The 20,236-nt window shown below is 36.3% G+C and overlaps 1 protein-coding gene across 1 annotated transcript; it reads right to left on the bottom strand.

Moving 5' to 3' along the window:
- Positions 1-1,619: 1,619 nt before the first annotated feature.
- Positions 1,620-12,088, bottom strand: LOC110176080 (uncharacterized). Its single transcript, XM_086836885.1, has 5 exons — positions 11,915-12,088; positions 6,278-6,539; positions 4,182-4,556; positions 2,228-2,333; positions 1,620-2,129 (listed from the first exon to the last, which is right to left on the bottom strand). The coding sequence occupies exons 1-5, from the start codon at positions 12,086-12,088 to the stop codon at positions 2,060-2,062; spliced, it is 987 nt and encodes a 328-aa protein (XP_086693011.1). The 3' UTR covers positions 1,620-2,059.
- Between the last annotated feature and the right edge of the window lie 8,148 nt (positions 12,089-20,236).

Below are 20,236 nucleotides of genomic sequence, written 5' to 3'. Positions count from 1 at the left end.
CCCCCTTGGAGTTATCCTCGTTGAGAGAGTTATCCTTGTTGATGGCTCTTAAGGCCATACCGCTTCCCCGGGGTCATCACATCGCTCAAACTTTGGCCCGGCTCAGCTAACAGACTTTGGCCAACTCTGACTTTCACTCTCGCCTCCCGTTGACTCGTTGACATTTTTGATGCCACACATTGCTGTGCTGTATTTTTGGAAAAAGTACCAAAATAAACGGGTTATCATCTATTTCGGGCCATGTGCTATGCCCAATGCCCAATGTGACGTAAATTGCTTTTCCGGGTCCTTGCCACTTTCACTTGCCATTTGGTGGGTCTCAATTCGTAGTATTTATGGTGCAACATATACTACAGTGCGAATCATTATTGGATGTGAAGATCATTTTACAGTTCATAAAAATAAGATTAAATATATTATATTAAATATACCAGCTATTTATGGGATTTAAATTGTCTGCATAAGTCTAAATACAAAAGGATCACATAGGATCACATATCAAGTCCATTAAAGTCTTTATATAAGTAATAATATTGTATCGATATCATTTATAATCGATCTTTTAACGCAAACTCGGTATACTAATACTGTCTCGATATCTTATATAATCGATCTTTCAATGCTCAATCTGTATCCGCAATAAACCTGTATTATAAATATATATGTATAACCAATTGAACCGGAAAAAAGTCAAGTAAAATAAATATTATATATCGATAACATTGATTTTCCATGCAATAATTAATGGAAAAGTTTACAATGAATAATATGCATCTATTTATTTTGATAAACATCAGAAAATAAGTGCAGCAAAGTCCCTTAATTATGGATGACAGAAAATATGGATATATTGATACTGTATCAATATTTTATAAAATATATAAATCTATCTTTTTAGCGTTAACTGTACTTGTGTGAACAATCAATCTTTAATTTATTATATTAAGCAAATTAAATTGGAAAATGAAAAAAAGTATATAATAACAACATCGATTAATTTATTTAATAATGCACATTTTTGTCATTTCAAAACTCCATATTTCAAAGTTAATGATAAACTTTATCGAACTTTTACTATCGATAAAAGTATTAAATTTACAACTTCTTTTTTTGCCGATGATCGTGTCAGTTATACTTGAGAATCCTTACCCTTAAAGTTTAAAATTCTTGTTAATATATATTCGATTATTCCTTTTTGAAGTCAAGAAGTAAAGTTTGTATGTAGGCTTCTTTTGTTTGTTTTGGGAAAGCTTTATTTATATATATTTTATATGATATATATATATATATACATATAAAGATTTGATTACTGCTATAATTTTTTTTATTTCAGCAAAATTCAAGCTCTCTCAGAGTTTCAAGAACCAACAATAACTTTACACCCATGAAACGAACTGTCTAGCCAGAGTTATGGGCTCGAGGAGGCGTGTCGCGTTATGCGCCATAAAGTATGCTGATCAAGTGATGCATGGCAAATAAATCTCAACGCTGCACCGTATCCATATCATATCATATATCATATGGCGTGACAGGGAGTCCTGTCCTGTACAGCATATATATACGTACCTCCCCCCCTTGTTGTTGTTATCCTGCATTTTCGGGTCAGTTATAACAATGAGTTTATTTTGTTCCAACATTTCCACATGCATTTCGTTTCAGTTTACAAAATAAGTTTAAATACAACGTAAATTCAACCGCGATAAAAAAAAAATGAAGTGACACACACTCGGTTTTGGGTTTATGGGGTTTGGTCTGGTGTTAGGTTTAGGCCACATGATGATATGGTGGCATTGCGCCAGGTGTGGTCTGGTCTGGGTGTGGGTCTGGGTCTGGGTCTGGGTCTGGTTCTGGTTCTGGTGTTGGTTCCCACACAGGTCACAGTTCAGCGTGTAGTTCAGCTCCTGGTGCAGTTAACAAATTGAGTTTTAATTAAGGCGAGCAGAGCCACCGACACGCTCTGGGTATTATTGCTCCTATTTAGTAGTAGTGGAGCTTGGTAGCTCAGCCAACCCGGACACCCATCCCAGTTCCAGTCCCTGTCCCCCTCCCATTATGGCTTCTAGTAGCCATAGTGAATGCCATGGCCAGAGACCGATGTGTGTACCAGGGCGGGTGCGGCAACGGCGGCCCTGCAAAAGCGATGAGGTGGAGGTGAAGGTGGTGGCGATTAGGGGCGGCTTGTTAATAAGGTCCTGAACCTGGACCAGGACCAGGACCTGCTACTCACTTCACCACGGGAGCGGCCAGGTGCGTGGCATATGCGGGGGCGGCGTAGGCGGGAGCAGCATAGGCGGGGGCGGCCAGCCCGATGCCGTGTCCAATGATTCCGGGAGCTGTGGAACGCACAGAAGTTAGCTGGTATTTTTTCTCTATGCAAAATACAAAAAAAAAGCGGGCCAGGAGAGACCTAAAGAGACGACAGATGGACAGAGACAGATTGGAGCTATGGAGCTACCCCAAATTAGCATCGTATCCCATTGTTTGGACAATACTCTCCTCCTCACTTAAAGGTTGTCAACGGCAACCACCTGACAAGGTGCCCGTTTCATCCATCGAGGTAGGTTGGGAGACTGGCCAAAACAACACTTGACTTTAAAGCGGCATAAAGCCTATTAACTGGAAATTCTGTTTACCAATTACAGAACTAGCTAAAGTTGCAGGCTTTAATTACCTTTTTGGACTGGTTATGTTTATATATTTGTCAAGTTCTTATAAAGTGTCGGTAAAATGTATAGAACATTCCTTATAGAGAGAGTGTCACTGCTTTTCAAAGTTGGAGAAATATGAATAACTATCAACCACCTTGGCGTATACGTAATATGTCCTCAAAATATCAAGTATACGCCATGTTAACTCTGCAATAAAAAAAAACCTGCCTATATAGCTACTAAAATCAGGAAAAAACTCACAAATTTAATAAAATTTACAACCTTTTCTGTTAGTGTTTTGGTAATACAGGACAAAATCCCCGAGAGCGTCAGACCAACATCAATCAAGTGACACCCAAAAGTGAATGGGAACCGGTGACTCGACGATTCGATGATTGTGTGACTCACCGACGTTCTTGGTTCATGCAGTTTTTTGGCCAGCCTCCGATTTGTAGAACAAACCTTGGCCGGTGACCAGTATTCCATCTGCTTTAAAGCCCCTGAATGGTACATATAGGGTACAGGGTATAGGCACATGACACTGGGTATGAATGATTGATTACATGCCGGTATCTGCACATCAACTCAACCTCCTTCTAGTATTAGTTATATCTATTTTCCGGCAAGACAAATCGATGGCAGACGAAACCCAAAACAAATTATAACTTTGGATGGGGTTCCATCTATCGATTGACTAAAATAAAAGGACACATTTTTGGGGATCACAATGATCTCTCATTCCTAATACCTTGACTCTTGGGTTAGTTTGTCATTAAAATTGTAGGAATTTTACAACTCTCTTATGTTTTTTTAAAAGATCTCTATAAAGTATAGAACCCTGATCTCTCATTCCTAATCCCTTGACTCTAGGGTTAGTTTGTCTTTAAAATTGTAGGAATTTTACAACTCTCTGCTGTTTTTTTTTAAAAATCTCCATAAAGTATAGAACCCTGATCTCTCATTCCTAAACCCTTGACTCTTGGGTTAGTTTGTCTTTAAAATTGAAGAAATTTGACAGCTCTCTGCTGTTTTTTTAAAAGATCTCTATAAAGTATAGAGCCCTGATCTCTCATTCCTAATCCCTTGACTCTTGGGTTAGTTTGTCATTAAAATTGTAGGAACAACTCGGATGTTTTTTTTTTTAAGATTTCTATAAATTATAGAACCCAGATCTCTGATTCATTAAAATTGTATGAATTTTACAACTCTCTGGTTTTTATCTAAAAGAAATCTATAAAATATAGAACCCCGTTTTCTTGGTATCCCATATCTTAGTTTCTAAACTGATGAAGCGAAACCGAAAGCACGAAATAAAGTTTGTTTTTGCCAAATTCACTTGGCCAGCGAAAACACAATAAAGTTTCTACCCGGAAAGACTGTGAAAAATTAGTTGAAAATCGCTGAGGGAAATACAAAGACATACAGAGGGGGGAATATAAAAAAAGAAAAGCGTGCGGAGAGTGCGGTTAGTACTTAGGGGATTAAGCGGAGAAGAGTCCGGATGAGGAGGAAATCCGTACACCGGTGACCTACCGTAGGCCGGAGCGGCAGTGTACTTCACAACGGGAGCCGGAGCTGGAGCGGCGGCAATTTGGTATCCATGCGAGATCTGGGCAGGAGCAGCAGCATAGGAGCTATAGCCACCATGGAGATAGCCTCCATAGCCACCATAGCCGCCCAGTCCCAGGTGTCCCACGCTGTGTCCCAATCCACCGCCCAGATGTCCCACACTGTGTCCCAGTCCGGAGATCTGGAGAGCAGGTGCCGTGGCGGCATAGTGTCCTCCATAGACAGGGGCGTGGGCATGACTGGCATAGGCCAAGCCCTGGACTTGGATCTGGGCAGGAGCTGTGTGACCCAATCCAAGGGAGTAGGCAGGAGCAGCAGCGATGGCATGAGCCGGAGCAGCTTTTTTTGTTTGGTTTTTTAGTTTTTGTTTCGGTTAAAATGTTAAAAATCATCTAAGCAGTGATGGCTGGCTACTAGGAGTGTTTTTGTTTACTTGGTTTTTAGATGTTCTTATACTTAAGTTACTAAGAACTATCTTAAAAGTTGGGCTAAGTCGGGCGAAGGAAAGGCAAATAATATCGAAATATCGAAACTGTATTCATATTTATGGCAAAGGTACAATAAAATAATAATTTTGTAAACAAATGTTACATTGAAAAATTATAAAAAAAGAATTAAATATCTTTTAACAGACATTTACCAATAATATTCTATATTTAAAATATCATTATATCAAAGTTTAGAATACTTTTGATATGATATTAAGAGACATTCTTGTCAACACATCATATATGAGTTTTTTTCATCGATATTCACCTCTAGAATATGAGTTTATCAATAATGTTTTAATATTTGATCGCGAAAACTATATAGAAACCGATTTATAAACGTTGGAAAATATGTAAATACCACTATTATTTGATTGGTAATTAAAAACTGTATAATAGACTATATAGAAACCGATTTATAAACGTTGGAAAATATGTAGATAAAACTTTAACTAAACGAACAGTATAATCAATAAAAGAAATAAATAAAATAAATAACATCGCAGGGATATCGGTATTTGGAGGATAAAAGCGATATTTTTCTATATTTTAAATTAAAATGTATTAGATTTTGCTATAACGATATTAAATTTAAATTTATTAGATTTTGCTATATTTTCCATAAGATATTAAGTGAAATATTGAAGTTGATTTATTTTATGTGCCTTTTTCCTTCTGTATTCTACTTTAGTAGTCGCTTATTCCGTGTTTTAGCTAAATTTTGACATTTAAATCGATATTATAAAGTTTCATTATAGTAACCAATTTTATATAATGATTGATTTATTAGACCAATATAATTGGTAATAAAAGCAAATTAATAAATTCATATGAAAATGATATTTATATATAGTATCGTGATTTAAGAGTTCAAATTTATATTTTTCAATATTTGAAATTTCAATCTATCAAACTTTACTATATTTTCGTGGTAATATCAATCCAATTTACTTATTTTTACATATTATATTGGACTATTTTACTCGATAAAGAGCCTTAACCGGAAGTCAGGGCTCTGGTAATCACTGCTTTCGAATTTTGATCTATCTATCTAACTAGTCATATAATTTTATGTCCATCTATTAATCTATCTATCTACATATATATATATATCTATATATATATATATATATCTATTTATATATCTATCTATATATATATCTACCTATATATCCATCTATATATCTATTTATCCATATATCTATCCGTGCATCTATCTATCTATATACAAATATTTATTTAATTATCTGAGGACATTAATGTTTCTATTTCTTGGTTTTCCATTGTCTGGGCTGTCTTTCTTTTTTTGTGGCAACCTATCCATATAGAATATACGATATATATTTACATATTTTAATGTATGATATGTATCTTATATATCTATACGATCTAGAAGCTAATGTAACCTTACCATCACTACGTGCAACTACAAATAAAAGTGGTGGCGTGAGTGACTGTGAGTGGCGTGAGCTTAGTGCTTGGGTGGTGCTTTAGGTGGTTTTGGTGGTGGTTTTGGTGGCTTGTATTTGGTAACTGGTATCCTGTAAAGGATCTCAGGTGCTATGGACTCACCTGCATAACCATGAGCGGCAACGGGAGCCAGACCGGCGTCATTGCTGATACTCGATCGCTGGACATGGGACTGGGAGTGAGCTGTCTGCACTTGGCTGGCATAATCCGATTGCGAGGACTGTCCATAATGACCCTTCACCGTGTGCTCCTGTGTGCTGCCCACAGAGGCATGATCCACGCTGGGGGCACTGATCGAATAGGCGGCAGGACCACCGGGTTTGGCCTGAACGGCGATCGCCAGCAAAACCACACAGAGAAATACCTGAGAGAAAATAAAAAGGCAAAACCAGATGAAGCAGGATGCAAATGTACGGCACTTGGGCGTATCCTTAAGGCTGCAGGCGCACAAAACTTTTAATTAAGTTGGCAAAGTTCGTCCTTGAAGGGAAGCTGCGAAGATGTCTTATCGCTTAATCGAGAGACACACAAGGCTATCCAGGTGAAAGTACTGCAAATCCTTAGACAAACAAACCATAAACTCTACCAACAAACATGACCCAAGTTGTTGTTAAAAAAGGTAATTGTATAAGGAGGAAAGTTTTTAAGAAAGATACAAAAATAGCAAGCTTACTAGGAGGTATTAATGGGAAATTAATAAATAAAGCCCTTGAGCTTAACAGATGTTTTAGGAGAAGTGATTTATATAATCAACTCATTAAAAATTAATATGCTTTTCTCACTTTCATCTAACTAAAGTATAGTATTGTTTTATGATTATGATGACATAATTTTAAGTTTTGACATGTTCAAGGACCTTCCCTAGGACCCTGACCTGAATTAGCTATCGTAATTAGCTGACCCGCTGCTCTTGTTCTCATTTGCTTTTGCCTTCGACAATAAATTTGAATTTAAATTTGAATTTTAAAGTCGAGATTGGAATGCACTTTCAGTTGGCCGTTGGCTGAGAGAGGTCAGCCTTGTGGTTGGAACTTGGACTTGGAAGTGTTTTTGGGGGGCTTGAAACTGGCAGCTTGACAGGGCGTCCTGTTTGACGAGTGAAAGGATAACAAGTGCAGGCAGCCGCTTTGTTTGTGTATCCTTTTGGCCCCTGCGGGCTGTCAGCCTGCCGCTGATTGCTCTGTCCACGCACCTTGAATGCCATTATTTGGTAATGTTAACGTTATCCTTGTTTCGATTCACTTGTAAAAAAAGTTCAACTCCGTTGCGATTGGATTGCGATTGTTAACTGCTTTGATTCGCCGTTCTTGGGGCCTATTTATACGACTGCAGCTCAGTGCAAATGTGGTGCAGTTTTGTGGCAACAGAAAAAACAGAGAAAAATAAAAGCAGAACGGGTTTTCCAACAGTTGGCAAAGCAGGCAGCATGCAGCAGCAGCAAAAAAAAATGAAAGAAAAACCGAAAACCAAAAAACGCAGGCGCGCCACGCATCTCCCCCGTCCACCTGCTCCGCCCAAAGTTGATCGCCTTTCGAGTTAATCGAATCGTTCGAATCAAAGCTCTTCGATTGTTTAATTGGAAATTTGTCGGTACTTGTATCCCCCCCAAATGTGGCAAGAGGAAGTGCCTCCCATTGGGCTCCCCATTGAGCTCTTAGGTTAAGTTTAAGCAGTAGTAATTGTTAATATTTATTCAAAATAAATCGTTATCCCCTGAATTATGTCATCAAGTTAGTATTAAAAGTTTCTAATATCTTATTTTGTTTATGGAAAATATCTTAGTGAACAGCTATATCTTATTATAGAAACATTATGGCATTAAAAACTTGAATTCTAATTAAGAAATATTTAATTAATCGAGTCCTATGTTAGCTCTTAGTTTAGAAGTAATTGTTAGTTATAGATGAATACTAGAATAAATAAATAAGTATATATTTATATAGAGCATTTGATATTTCCCAGCTTGCTTACATATATATTTATTTATTTATATTTACTTTCCATACCTTCAATATACATATTCCATTTGAAGGTTTTTAGTTCCCTAAGACTTTAGACTTTTAATTATGGACTCAAACTCTGGTAGTATCAATATCGATTCTCACACAATATCATTCACGTGGCTCTTGTCAAGTGCTTTTATTAATGGCCCCGATTTTCCATTTTGCCATTTTCCGTTTTCCGTACACCGCACCCCGGGTGCGTGCATATTTTCCAGGCCCAGCCTGCACACATTTTTTTGGCTCAAACTGTATTTTTTTCTTTTTTATTTTTGGTTTTTGTTTAGACTAAAAACTTTATACGGTTTCTATGATACCCAGGAAATAGGTAGCTGTGGTTTAAAGAGGGAATATATATTTTAGAATATTCGAAACAGGAATAAAACTAAATTTTACTGAACTTACTTACGATTAAGTTAAATAATAAATGCTTGTAAAATAATCTATAGCATTCGTTATGTTTAATTACCATACATAAAAATATTTTAATAAGGATTAAAAGGAATACATTTAATTTCCATTTGAAAGTAAGTTTAAGTAATTAAATTTTAACGATTTTTTTTTTATTTATAAAATAAAATTGATTATGTATATAGAATTGCCTGAAAGTCTTACCTCTTTTACTTCTGCCAGTAATTATATTTCATTACCATTAATTTGGTTAAATAACATACAAATAAAATCTATATGAATCAACAAAAAAATTAAAAAATAATTTTAAGTAAGAACTATATAACATCATAATATTTTTGAAGAGAGAAAGAGAGATTTGCTATTAAATTATTAAAATAAGATTTAAATTATATGTATACATAGTTGCTTTGTTTCTGACTAACGAACCACCTTAGAAATATCTTTTATATAAAATAGAAGAGATCTGAAAACATGATTAAAGAACTAAATTGAAAATTAAATTAATATTTATTATGTACAGTTTCTAAACATAGGTGAACCATCATATAAATAATTTGTATATGAAGATATCTATGTAAATACAGCTCTAAATATTTTTAACTATTTCTTATTCAGTTACTGTGAATAATAGAATTACTATGGACAGAAGATAGTAGTAGTATTAAATTATTATATTATTAGTTATATATAAATTTCTTTTATAAAGAAAATAACAAGTATCTGTAAATATTTTTATGGAAAAATAAATTTCTTGTTTAATGAATTCTAATATAATATTGCCAGGCAACTCCACAATAGTTTTTATATGAAGATCTGTAAGATATATATAAAATATCTAAATATCTTTAATAATATATCTTTATCTTCTCAATAGATTTTATTTAATAACTTAATTAATAATTATAATACAAGTGACTAAGGCAAAATTTTCTAACTTGGAGCATAGAGTTTTGTCGCTTTTTATAATAAAAATTCAAATATATTTGATATGCTTGAATATTTTTTTAAATCTATTGTTGTTAGTAAATAAAATATTACAAAATATTTACCTGGCATCTTAGGAAGTATCTCTTGAACCGCATACCCAACTCTCTGTAGTCATAATTTGTTTTATTTTTTGCTGGTTCTCACGCAGTTGCCACGGAATGGGCGCGGAAATTGGGCAGCCAGATCGGATTGGATCGGAGAGTGGGAGCTGGGAGCAGGGAGCTCCAAGTGGAGCTGGGAGCATGGAACTCAGAGCTCGGAGCTCGGAGCTGAGGACCTGAAGCTGGCCTGGCTAAGCGTTTCGAAAGGCAGCAGCGGCAACAGAAGTGGGCCGCAGACTAGGAGGCCTTTTTGGAGCGACTGTGTGTGTGTGTGCTTGATTTGCGATTTTTGATCCATGGCTGGTTAACAATTTTTTTGCTGTTGTTGTGGTTATTTTTTTGTTTATGCGATTTATGCGCACTTTGTGCGTTGTCGTGACGAGGGACACCGCTGGCGTATCGCTTATGTAATGCCAGGCCCCATTCCCATTCCCAATCCCACTCCCAAACCCAGCTGTACCCCTACTTACACACATAGATTTTGATTTCGGTTTTGGTTTTGATTTCGGTTTTGATTTCGATTTCGCAATCAAGGCAATGCTGTTGAAGGGGGGACGAAAAAGTGCAGTCAACCTTCGGAACAAAAGACGCACAATAGCGCAACGGGGGATCCTTGAAGGGGTTAAGGCAAAGGAGGAGCAGGAGGAGGTTGTCATTGTCCAAGTGAAGATGGCGCCACTACTTTTGACACTGCCAATTTCGGGGAAGCACACACAAATACATTCACAGAAAGATAAAGAAAGACACAGAAAGACATTTGAAGGCCCAAGGAGTACTGCAAGCGAGCACAAAGTGCACAGCAAATACAATTTAAGAATAATGTCACTCACTTGCTCAAAAATTTATTTAGTATAAAAAATATTATATACACTTATTAAATCAATAAATAATATATATACATTCCATACAATAACTATGTATTTTATATCAATATAAATCGGGAAAAACGATAAATAAATCGATATTTTGCTTTGCTATTTACTAGATGTGTTAAATGTATAGTCTTTTTAACACCTTAAACTCATATAAAGGGAAGAGACAAGGTAATCAATAAAAATAACCTCTATATTTTTCAAAAGCTTGGATATTTTTAATGGAATATTTTCCGATATTAAATATATCGATTTCTGATTTTAAATATGAACAATTTTACGATATTTTCGATATTAAACCGAGTGCTGTTAAAACCAAAAAACAGATGCTGCTTTAAGTTATCGAACAAATCTGTCTACGACTTTATCGAAAATGATCGAAAATCATACATAAATAGTAGTAAAACTCACTTAAAACCGCCTCTAATTCTTACTAATAAAAGAAAGACTAAGGAGAAGTTTAAATAGTTTTTGTATTTTTAAAGCCCTTCCTTATACTTGTTCATCATCCAAATTATTGGTATTAGAACCGGATACATTTCTTTAAATTAAATGTGTTGGATTAAGGAGAAGCATAAATCTATATTTATTTAAATTTTAAGACCCTCCGTTATCCTTGTTCAACATCCAAATTATTGGTCTTAAGAACCGGATACATTTGTTTCAATATAATATATTGGACCTTTTTTCTCGACTGTGGACTAAGTTAATTATTATTTGCTTTCTATATCTTCTACATAAGCAGCATACTTAAATTAAAGTAAATGTAAATTACAGTAAATGGTATCAGGCGCATATTAATTTTTAAATTTTATTTGGTAGATATATCTTCTATATAAGCAGCATACTTTAATTCGCTTACACTTCAAAAAGAAGAGCTAAGTGAAGGTTATAACGTACCTTAAAGGAAAGTAAAAGCTTTTAAATATTATAATATATATAATATATTATATATATATATATATATAATGATTGGATGGCTAATAATAACTGCCTTTTAATTATCTCTCACTCCGAATGCATTTCCTTTTTTTTATTTTTTAAAGTGAAGTCAATTCCCCGCTACAATGGCAATCATCGATTGTCATTGTTGATGAGCTCGAAGTTCCCTGGACAACCACTGCTAAATGCAGACCCTCCCCCCTCCAGCATTGTCTTGTTGTGGTTGTTGTTAATGTTGTGCCATTGTGTAATGGCGTGATATTTCAATTACCCGCTCACCCCCCCCGCGATAAATACTTACACAATGCCAGGCTAGCATCGCATCGCATCGCATGGCATTGCATCGCATCGCATCGCATCGCATCGCACAATCTGCAAGCTTTTTGTCTCCGACATTAATTTGTATAATTGCACAGCCAATACAGGACAAGCTGGCGGAGTGCAGCGAGCCATAGCGTCAGTCTGTCCAGTGTCCTTTTGGACCAAAGGACCAGCCCACTTGACCACCCAACCGAGGAACCACCAAGCTGGAAGCCCAAAGAGCATCCCCACTGCCATGTCACCCGTCACGATGTGGCATCCAGTCAGGCGCAGCATTTCACGTCTATGTGGGTCACAAAGGCGGCGGCAACAAAAGCGAAACAAATACGAAATGTTTCAATATCGAAAATGGTATATCCTCTAGGCAACCCCATATGAAAATGTCATAGGATATAGCCAGGTTCCCAAGGATACTAAGTACTGGGCTCTACAGTAACCTTTATAATTGAAGCTCATTTAGATTTTGAAAACCTATAACAATACATAACAAAGAAGCAACCACTGATGATGTTTATGATATAAATACATACATTTAAATTATATAAGCAATTAATAAAGGCTTTTTTAAAGTACTAATTAAAGTATTTAATAGAATTTCTCAGCTTTTAATGCCTCGTAACAGGATATTTCAAATTTAAGGGGTATCCTTGCAACTGACAACTTGAATCGCTTCTGCTCCTGCTGCTGGTAAAACTGCTGTCCAGTCCTGTCATTGTTTCCATGCTCATTGTGGCTGCTTTTTCGGGGATTTTCTGCGTTTTCAGGGTTTTTGAGCCGGCGACATTTGCCTAAATACTTTGCCACAAACACACACACTGACACACACACACTTTCGGCCATTATCACACATGGTGTATGCCACTTTTGTATATTGTAGTTGTCCCTTTACTGGCCCTGGGCCTCCTTTTGTTGGCACTTGACGTGGAATTTCTAAACGCGGCGAAGATTAATGACCGACAGCGCCCTGACAGCGCCGCGTCAGCGTGGCATCGATATCAATACCCGATACATGAGAAGAGATTCCACGGCGAAGGGGGGAAATTGGAGGGGTTGACTGACCGCATCAACCCCACAGGATGCGAGAGATGACTGCAGTAAATCATACTTTAACTTCAGGTTATGGCTTCTGATTAAAGAGGTGTCGCGCATGGATTGCCATTCAATATCCGATACGCTTTTAAATTGAAGTTATATCGAACCGAATCGAATTTGGCCTTTGATCTTAGCCTAAGTCAACATTTGTTTGATTAACCACAGGTTAACATTAATTGGAAGATTTACTATTTATTTGACGGGAAGCATACTACTTTGTATTAGCTGAATCAAAGATAACCAAGGATTATCAGTCATATATTACCGTTGATTAACATTAAAGAAAAGCTTCTGTAGGATTTATATTATATTGTCTATCTATCTAGGTATCTATCTATCTATATATCTTTCTATCTATCTATCTATCTATCTATCTATCTATCTCTCAATCACTCAATCTCTTTATTTCTCTATCTCTCTATCTCTCTATCTCTCTATCTCTCTACCTCTCTATCTCTCTATTTCTCTAACTCTCTCTATCTCTCTATCTCTCTTACTCTCTATCTCTCTATCTCTCTCTATCTCTCTATCTCTCTTACTCTCTATCTCTCTATCTCTTTATCGCTCTATCTATCTATCTATCTATCTATCTATCTATCTATCTATCTATCTATCTATCTATCTATCTATCTATCTATCTATCTATCTATCTCTCAATCAGTCAATCTCTTTATTTCTCTTTCTCTCTATCTCTCTATCTCTCTATTTCTCTATATCTCTATATCTCTATCTCTCTATCTCTCTATCTCTCTATCAATCTATCTATCTATCTTTCTATCTATCTCACTATTTGTCTCTACTATTTTGTAACAGAATCTTTGAAAACCAGAGATTATAAAATACTGTCAGTTAAAAGATAGCTTAAGTATAACTTTTTTAATAAACTTTACATCCCGAGCACCATTTTATGGTAACATAATCAAAAAAAATAGGTTATATATTTATAACAAGAGGTTAACATTAATCCTTAGGTTTAATACCATTTTTATCTTAGTGTAATCAGCAACTAAAATCGTATCTTTTAGCTACATAAGTGATAGCTAGAGATTATAAAATATTAACAATAAAATTTATTGTGCGTAACCCAAGGTTAACAATAAACGTGTGCTCTAGTATGATTTTTATAACGTTTTTAAAATAAAAATCACTATATTGTTGTTGCATTAATAATAACCATTGATTATAAATACTGTCTCTTATATATAAACAGAGGTTAACATTTTACCAGACCTTTAGAATGAACTAATTCTTTAAATTAATAATTTAATTTATTTAATTTTATTTAATTAATTAATTTAATAATTTAATTTATTCATTCTACCTCTTCTATACACATAACCGGAGGCTAAAATTTAACGAGAGCTTTAAAATCCTTTTTATTATTTTCTCAATGAGCCTCAGTATATTTTCTATGATCTTCAACAAAAAGAACACTATCCTGATCCATCTCTGATAATTAAAGATAAAATAATACACACTCCCAAAGTTAATATGCTTAACCTTGGGTTTACTATTAAAAGTAAAGCTTCTTTTAACAACGAGAAACACCACCATGTGATAGCTGCATTTAAACTACTGTCTGATATAATTGCAAATTTTTAATGCGCTTAACCTGAGCTTTAACTGACAAATTAAACGGAAATGGCCGCGTGCTGTGCACTTGACGCTCGTCTTAAATACCAACTTGAGGTGTTGAAAATGCCACTTATCACCGGGGGTGTTGCTGCAAAGAGTCGCACTCGCACTCGCGCCTCCCCCCTGCAATTTTTTAATGGCCAATTCGGGGGGTTCTTAGCCAGGCCAGTGGCACCTTGGCCGCCAACAGATGGCGCACGCCATCCTATACCATTGGGGAACGGGGGCAACAAACTTGCTCGAGGGCGTGGCATAACGAACCGAAACTGGAGCAACGTCCTGGCATTACGCGCTATTAAGTGCACTAGCCGGGGCGAGGGCATTAAAATGTAAGCAAGTAACCTTCAATTACAAAATCAATAGGCAAAAAGGCGGCCGCCACACCTCCGAGCAGCGAGATCTTTAGGCCAGATCTGAGCCGCTTTTTTTGTACATATATTTCGTGTGTCTGCTCTATGCCACGAGTGTTTTTTATATATATACTATATATTTTTTGTTATATTTTTTTTTGTATTATTTTTTTTGGTTCTCGATGCCACAGCTGCGATATGAAAAGGCCTGAGAAGTGGGCAGTGCCAGCGCACCCAACACCCACGCCGCCTGTGTTAATTTGTTGTGCAATCTGCGCATTTATTATCTGCCAAATACTTTGTTATTATTCCATCTCGGTAATGAGAATATTCAGCAAAAAAAATGCTGGGCAGAACCCAAACCCAAAAAAGAAAACAAACAATAATAATAATAATTGTATTTTTGCTGGAGTCTTATTTGATTTTTTACTTTTTTTTGGATAAGTAAGAGACTGTTCTCTCTTAAATTAAGGTTTTTTTGTACTCACTTTTATATTGAGCCATTCGACATCGTTTCATGAGCCCGCCAGCAATTAAAAATCACCACAAATTGAGCCTAAGTGCTGCAATTATCCATTTTGGCTTGGGCAACGCTGCGTATACGCAACGCGAGTAAAGCTGATAGCCGCAAGGAAATCATGGCTACTATCTTATTCTGGAATATATACTATATTTGGGTTCAAGGAATGCTCTTTCGTACAAAGGGGTTAAGTCAGTAATTAATTTAAGATATTTTTTTAAATTTAATTCTGGAAAAGTTGAAAGACTTAGCAGCTAAGCTCAGCTCACAGCTTTAAATGCATTTTATTCTTACTAATAATGCCCAAGCATTGCACTCCGGCGTTACTCACCTTGTTGTTTTATTAGTCTTTAATTTTAAGCTTATTTTTTACTTTCGAAATGGTTGCTACCCTGTGAGAGGGTATATCTGTCAGCGGGTTATGTAAAATGCGACACGAATTAAGCGACAAATCACTCGATGCATAAATAATCCCCCCTCCCCTGTCTGCCACGAACTGCAATTTAGCGACAACTTTTGGCACAGTGCGGCCAGCGATTTTCAACGATTTTCACGATTTCCCAACCCACCAAAAAAAAAAGACCAAGCCCCTCGCCCCCCTTGGGCATTTTAATTAAATTAGTTCATTTTCATTTTATTGATATTTCGCGCACACACAGAGATTTTTCGGCGACAGCCGCAAGGCAGCCGCAAAAGTGCGAAGGCCGTTACGCAGATGGGTCAATATAAATATATATATAGTAAAAATATATATATTTATAAGCTGAGCATGCTCAGTTAAATACCCTAAAATTGCTTACTGATTTCCATTTAAAAATCTTGGAAAAATATTTTCTAAACATGTTTGATTTTCACTTAAGCTGAGGTGGTTAAGTACCCTAAAATTGCTTACTGATTTCCATTTAAAAATGTTGAAAAAAACATCTTCTAAATATGTTTTATTTTCACTTAAGCTGAGGTGGTTAAATACCCTAAAATTGCTTACTGATTTCCATTTAAAAGTGTTGGAAAAACATCTTCTAAATATGTTTTATTTTCACTTAAACTGAGGTGGTAAAATACCCTAAAATTGCTTACCAATTTCCATTTAAAAATGTTGGAAAAACATCTTCTAAATATGTTTTATTTTCACTTAAGCTGAGGTGGTTAAATACCCTAAAATTGCTTACTGATTTCCATTTAAAAATGTTGGAAAAACATCTTCTAAACATGTTTTATTTTCACTTAAGCTAAGGTGGTTAAATACCCTAAAATTGCTTACAGATTTCCATTTAAAAATGTTGAAAAAATATTTTCTAAATATGTTTAATTTTCACTTAAGCTAAGGTGGTTAAATACCCTAAAATTGCTTACCAATTTCCATTTAAAAATGTTGGAAAAACATCTTCTAAACATGTTTTATTTTCACTTCAGCTGAGGTAGTTGAAAATCCAAAAAAGGCAAGGAAAATAATGTTTGAGGAAACCCCAAGGTAATTTGTAGAGAAAGCAAAACCATTGGGCCTGGGCTCATCCTTAGCCTGATTTGTGTTATTTTTTGGCCTCAGCAGCCGCCTAATTGAGTTGAGTTTATTAGTTGGCTCCCGGCCTGTTCCTGGGAAGCCCTCTATATGCAGTTGCCAGGAGCAACACGGAGTCGGAAGGTAATGTCCATCTGATGGACCCAAGGAACTGGACACCATCGCCTCGATAACTGCTCTAGCCTTTGGCCAATTCTGCTGAGTTATGGCCTTGACTGTGGAAGTTAGATGAATGCTGCTCCAGGTCCTGCTCCTGCTCCTGCTCCAGCTCCTTGTCCTGGTCCTGCTCCTGCTCCAGCTCCTTGTACAGATCCCGCTCCTTTTCCTCCTTTGACAGCTGCCTAATTCGCATATTTCATGTATACATACAGCTTCATGTTGTATAATTTATGAATCCATTTCCATTTCGCTGTAGAGTTGCGCCTGGGGTCCTCCTGTTTTTGCGTATTCACTGAGCCGGCGGTGCTTCCTTCAGTACCTGGAACTCCTTTTAGTCCTGCGAAGGAAGTAACCCCCCTACAAAAGGGGGAATGCCGGGAAAGTTGTTGAAATACAAGTGATAAATAAATACACTCAAGTTGCTGCTGGATATGGAAACAAATAAACTTTTGCTCGATATATGATGACATTGAGTGCTGGAATGAAACTTGTTCAAAAAATAACAATTAAAAGGTGAAAGTATTCATTAGAATCAACAGATTGTTATTGTAATTTGAACAACAAAGTATTGTATATATAAATGAATAATAGAAACCATAACAAGCACACACAACACACAGTCATTCATCAAACAAAAAACCCGTTTGCTTAAATACCAAAAATATGCTCGCCAGGCATCCTTTTGCCTGTGTCTCAGTCTTTCAAATATCAATTGAATTTTCGAATTCCCCGGAAAAGCCGGAAAACCCTCCTCTCATTGGTATGCGTTGTGTGTGTTTCGAGCTTGTTGCTTTTCTCTGGTAGACACACACACACACATGCCCCCGCACATCCTGCCAGGATATACTATATACTCACCATATTCCCTCGGGGCCATTTGCTGCCGTGAGATTATTGTTATTTCGGGGATTGTTTTCCCACCTGCATGGCGCGGCCTTGCGTTTAAGTTTGATTTTAGCGTTAATTACGCATACGCACTGCGGTCCACAGACCCAAAAGTCGTCGTCACTGTCGTTGTCGTTGTTGTCTCATTAAAGCCAAGCCAACGCTGTAGCCCCGAAAGAGGGCCAAAAAGCAATTAAGCTGCAACAACTGGCCACCGGTGGCAATTTTGACCAAATTCGCAATGGCCACTATCCAAGAGCCCGGCTCACATTCGATTGCACACCAGACTTGGGCATTGGGCCTGGCCAACAACTGGTTAGAGCCCCGGCTTTGGACTTGGCTTGGATCTGGGTCTGGTGCTGCAGGCAATTAAGCACTTCTGGCCCACTAAATTCGAACAAAAAAACCTGGCCTCTGGCCCTGCCTTTATCTTTTCCCGATTTTCTGTGTTCCTAACAAACAACAACAAGTGGTGAAGGTAATTATGAATTATGACCAAAATTTATATTATGTCATGAAATTAGATAGTAATTGTGAAATTTTGGTATTGGAATTAACGCTGCAATAAATTAAACTGCATTAAATCCAATTTTTTGTGTCGTTAATGTCACACAAAGTGCATAAATTAAATTAAACAATAACATTTAAGCTTAATTTATTATTCAGCCAAAACTTGATAGTCAGCAATTTATAGTTTTAAAAGTGTGTTTAATCATGGGAAATAGTGTTTACCTTTGCTTAATCTTTTAAAATCAATTTATATCGATCGATAAAGTTAACCAAAACAAAAATTCAAAAACTTATAGCTAATTTACAGTAGCGAAAACTATCCCAATATACTTAAAACATCTATATGTTTGATAAGTATTCTTAATATTATATTTAATATGTATATCCTTAAAAGTATATTTTATAAGTCGTAAAAAGCTATCAACATATCAAATATGTATATCGCAAACTTTAATTTATCGAAATTTCAGATATCGAAACCTATCGAATTTAACTGAAAATTATTGAAGCTCTAAAATGTATTTCTTTTATTTTGCTTTTTAAATGGTTTTGATATATAAAAAAGGAAATCGATGGGCATATTTTTTCGATTTACCATATATATATATATATATGCATACTAACAACATATCTTAAATATCTTTAAATATATAAAATATCTTGATATATTTAAAGTTTAAATATCAATAGCAGAATATCAGAATACATAATTAATGCTATTTAATTTATTGGTCTAATTTTTTGTTTAAAGAAATCGATCAAATCCGATATATCAAATTTAATTTTAATTTATTTTATACATATATAGCAATTTTAATATATCGCTTCTCATACATATTAATCGAACTTTACGTAAGATATCAGTATAGTATCTACCGTAATCTATCGACTTTTGCAGCAAATATCGAAATGGGTAATTTTTTCCATATTAAGTATTGCGTTTTTTATAACACTTTGATATAAATAAATCAAATTGACATCTAAGACTTAAACATTGAAAACTCTTTCACTTATATATGTATAACATATATCTCCCGTAGCAAGTGAAGTATGAATGAACCAAGATTGGAGATCCCTGCTCTAATTAGTTAGCAGAGTGTATTTATGACTCGAATGCGACTCGGCCCAAAGACTGAAGCCTGGAACTGGCCAACAAACTTGGCAACTTGCACTTGGCAAGAGGGCCAGTTTTGTGCAAAGTGGTGGTTGCCAGTGTGCGTCGCTTCCAGGCCACTTCACTTTATTTACCGGCGGCATTAAGTGCCGAGTAGAGCGAAAACAAAGCCAAAGGCATCGAACCAGCTCCAAGTCCCTCCCGGTTCCCGGTTCCTTGTTTTTATGGCACTGCGTTTATTGAAAGGCCGCCAAGCGTCGCGACGTGCGACTAGCAACTTGCAACTAGTCAGCAGCAGCACCAGCAGCAGCAACGGCAACATGCAACGTGCAACGTGCAACCTGCTACTAACATTGCGTTGCGTAAGGCGTCGATGATGGTCAATGGCCATTGGCCAAGTAGGGAATCCTGCCCGGGGGGGGGAGGTTAATGTGGGGGAGATGGTGGCAACATCCATCCACTTCCCACCTGACCAACGCGGGAGCACACACAGGAACTGCACGGGCTCAAATACGCGGAAATGCAGGACGGTTGCCGGAGGTGTGGTAATCCGGCGAGCACTAAAAGCATTGAAAGCGCACAAATTTATTGGCGCAACTTGAGCGGAAAGGTGAGAGCCAGACTTGAACATAAAAGAAAA

Source organism: Drosophila serrata, unplaced genomic scaffold, assembly GCF_035046125.1.
Source record: "Drosophila serrata isolate PLE 108 unplaced genomic scaffold, ASM3504612v1 contig_293, whole genome shotgun sequence".
Taxonomy (NCBI): Eukaryota; Metazoa; Arthropoda; class Insecta; order Diptera; family Drosophilidae; genus Drosophila; species Drosophila serrata.
This window is presented reverse-complemented; position numbering and strand designations above follow the sequence as displayed.

Bases quoted from the DNA above. Each gene is read 5' to 3' on its own strand.
- LOC110176080 (XM_086836885.1), bottom strand. From the start codon at position 12,088: ATGCTGCGCCTGACTGGATGCCACATCGTGACGGGTGACATGGCAGTG. The intron at 6,540-11,914 runs GTATTGGCTGTG...ATTTTCTCTCAG, and splicing joins GCACTCCGCCAGCTTGTCCT to GTATTTCTCTGTGTGGTTTT. The intron at 2,334-4,181 runs GTAGGTCACCGG...TGCGTTCCACAG, and splicing joins CACTGCCGCTCCGGCCTACG to CTCCCGGAATCATTGGACAC.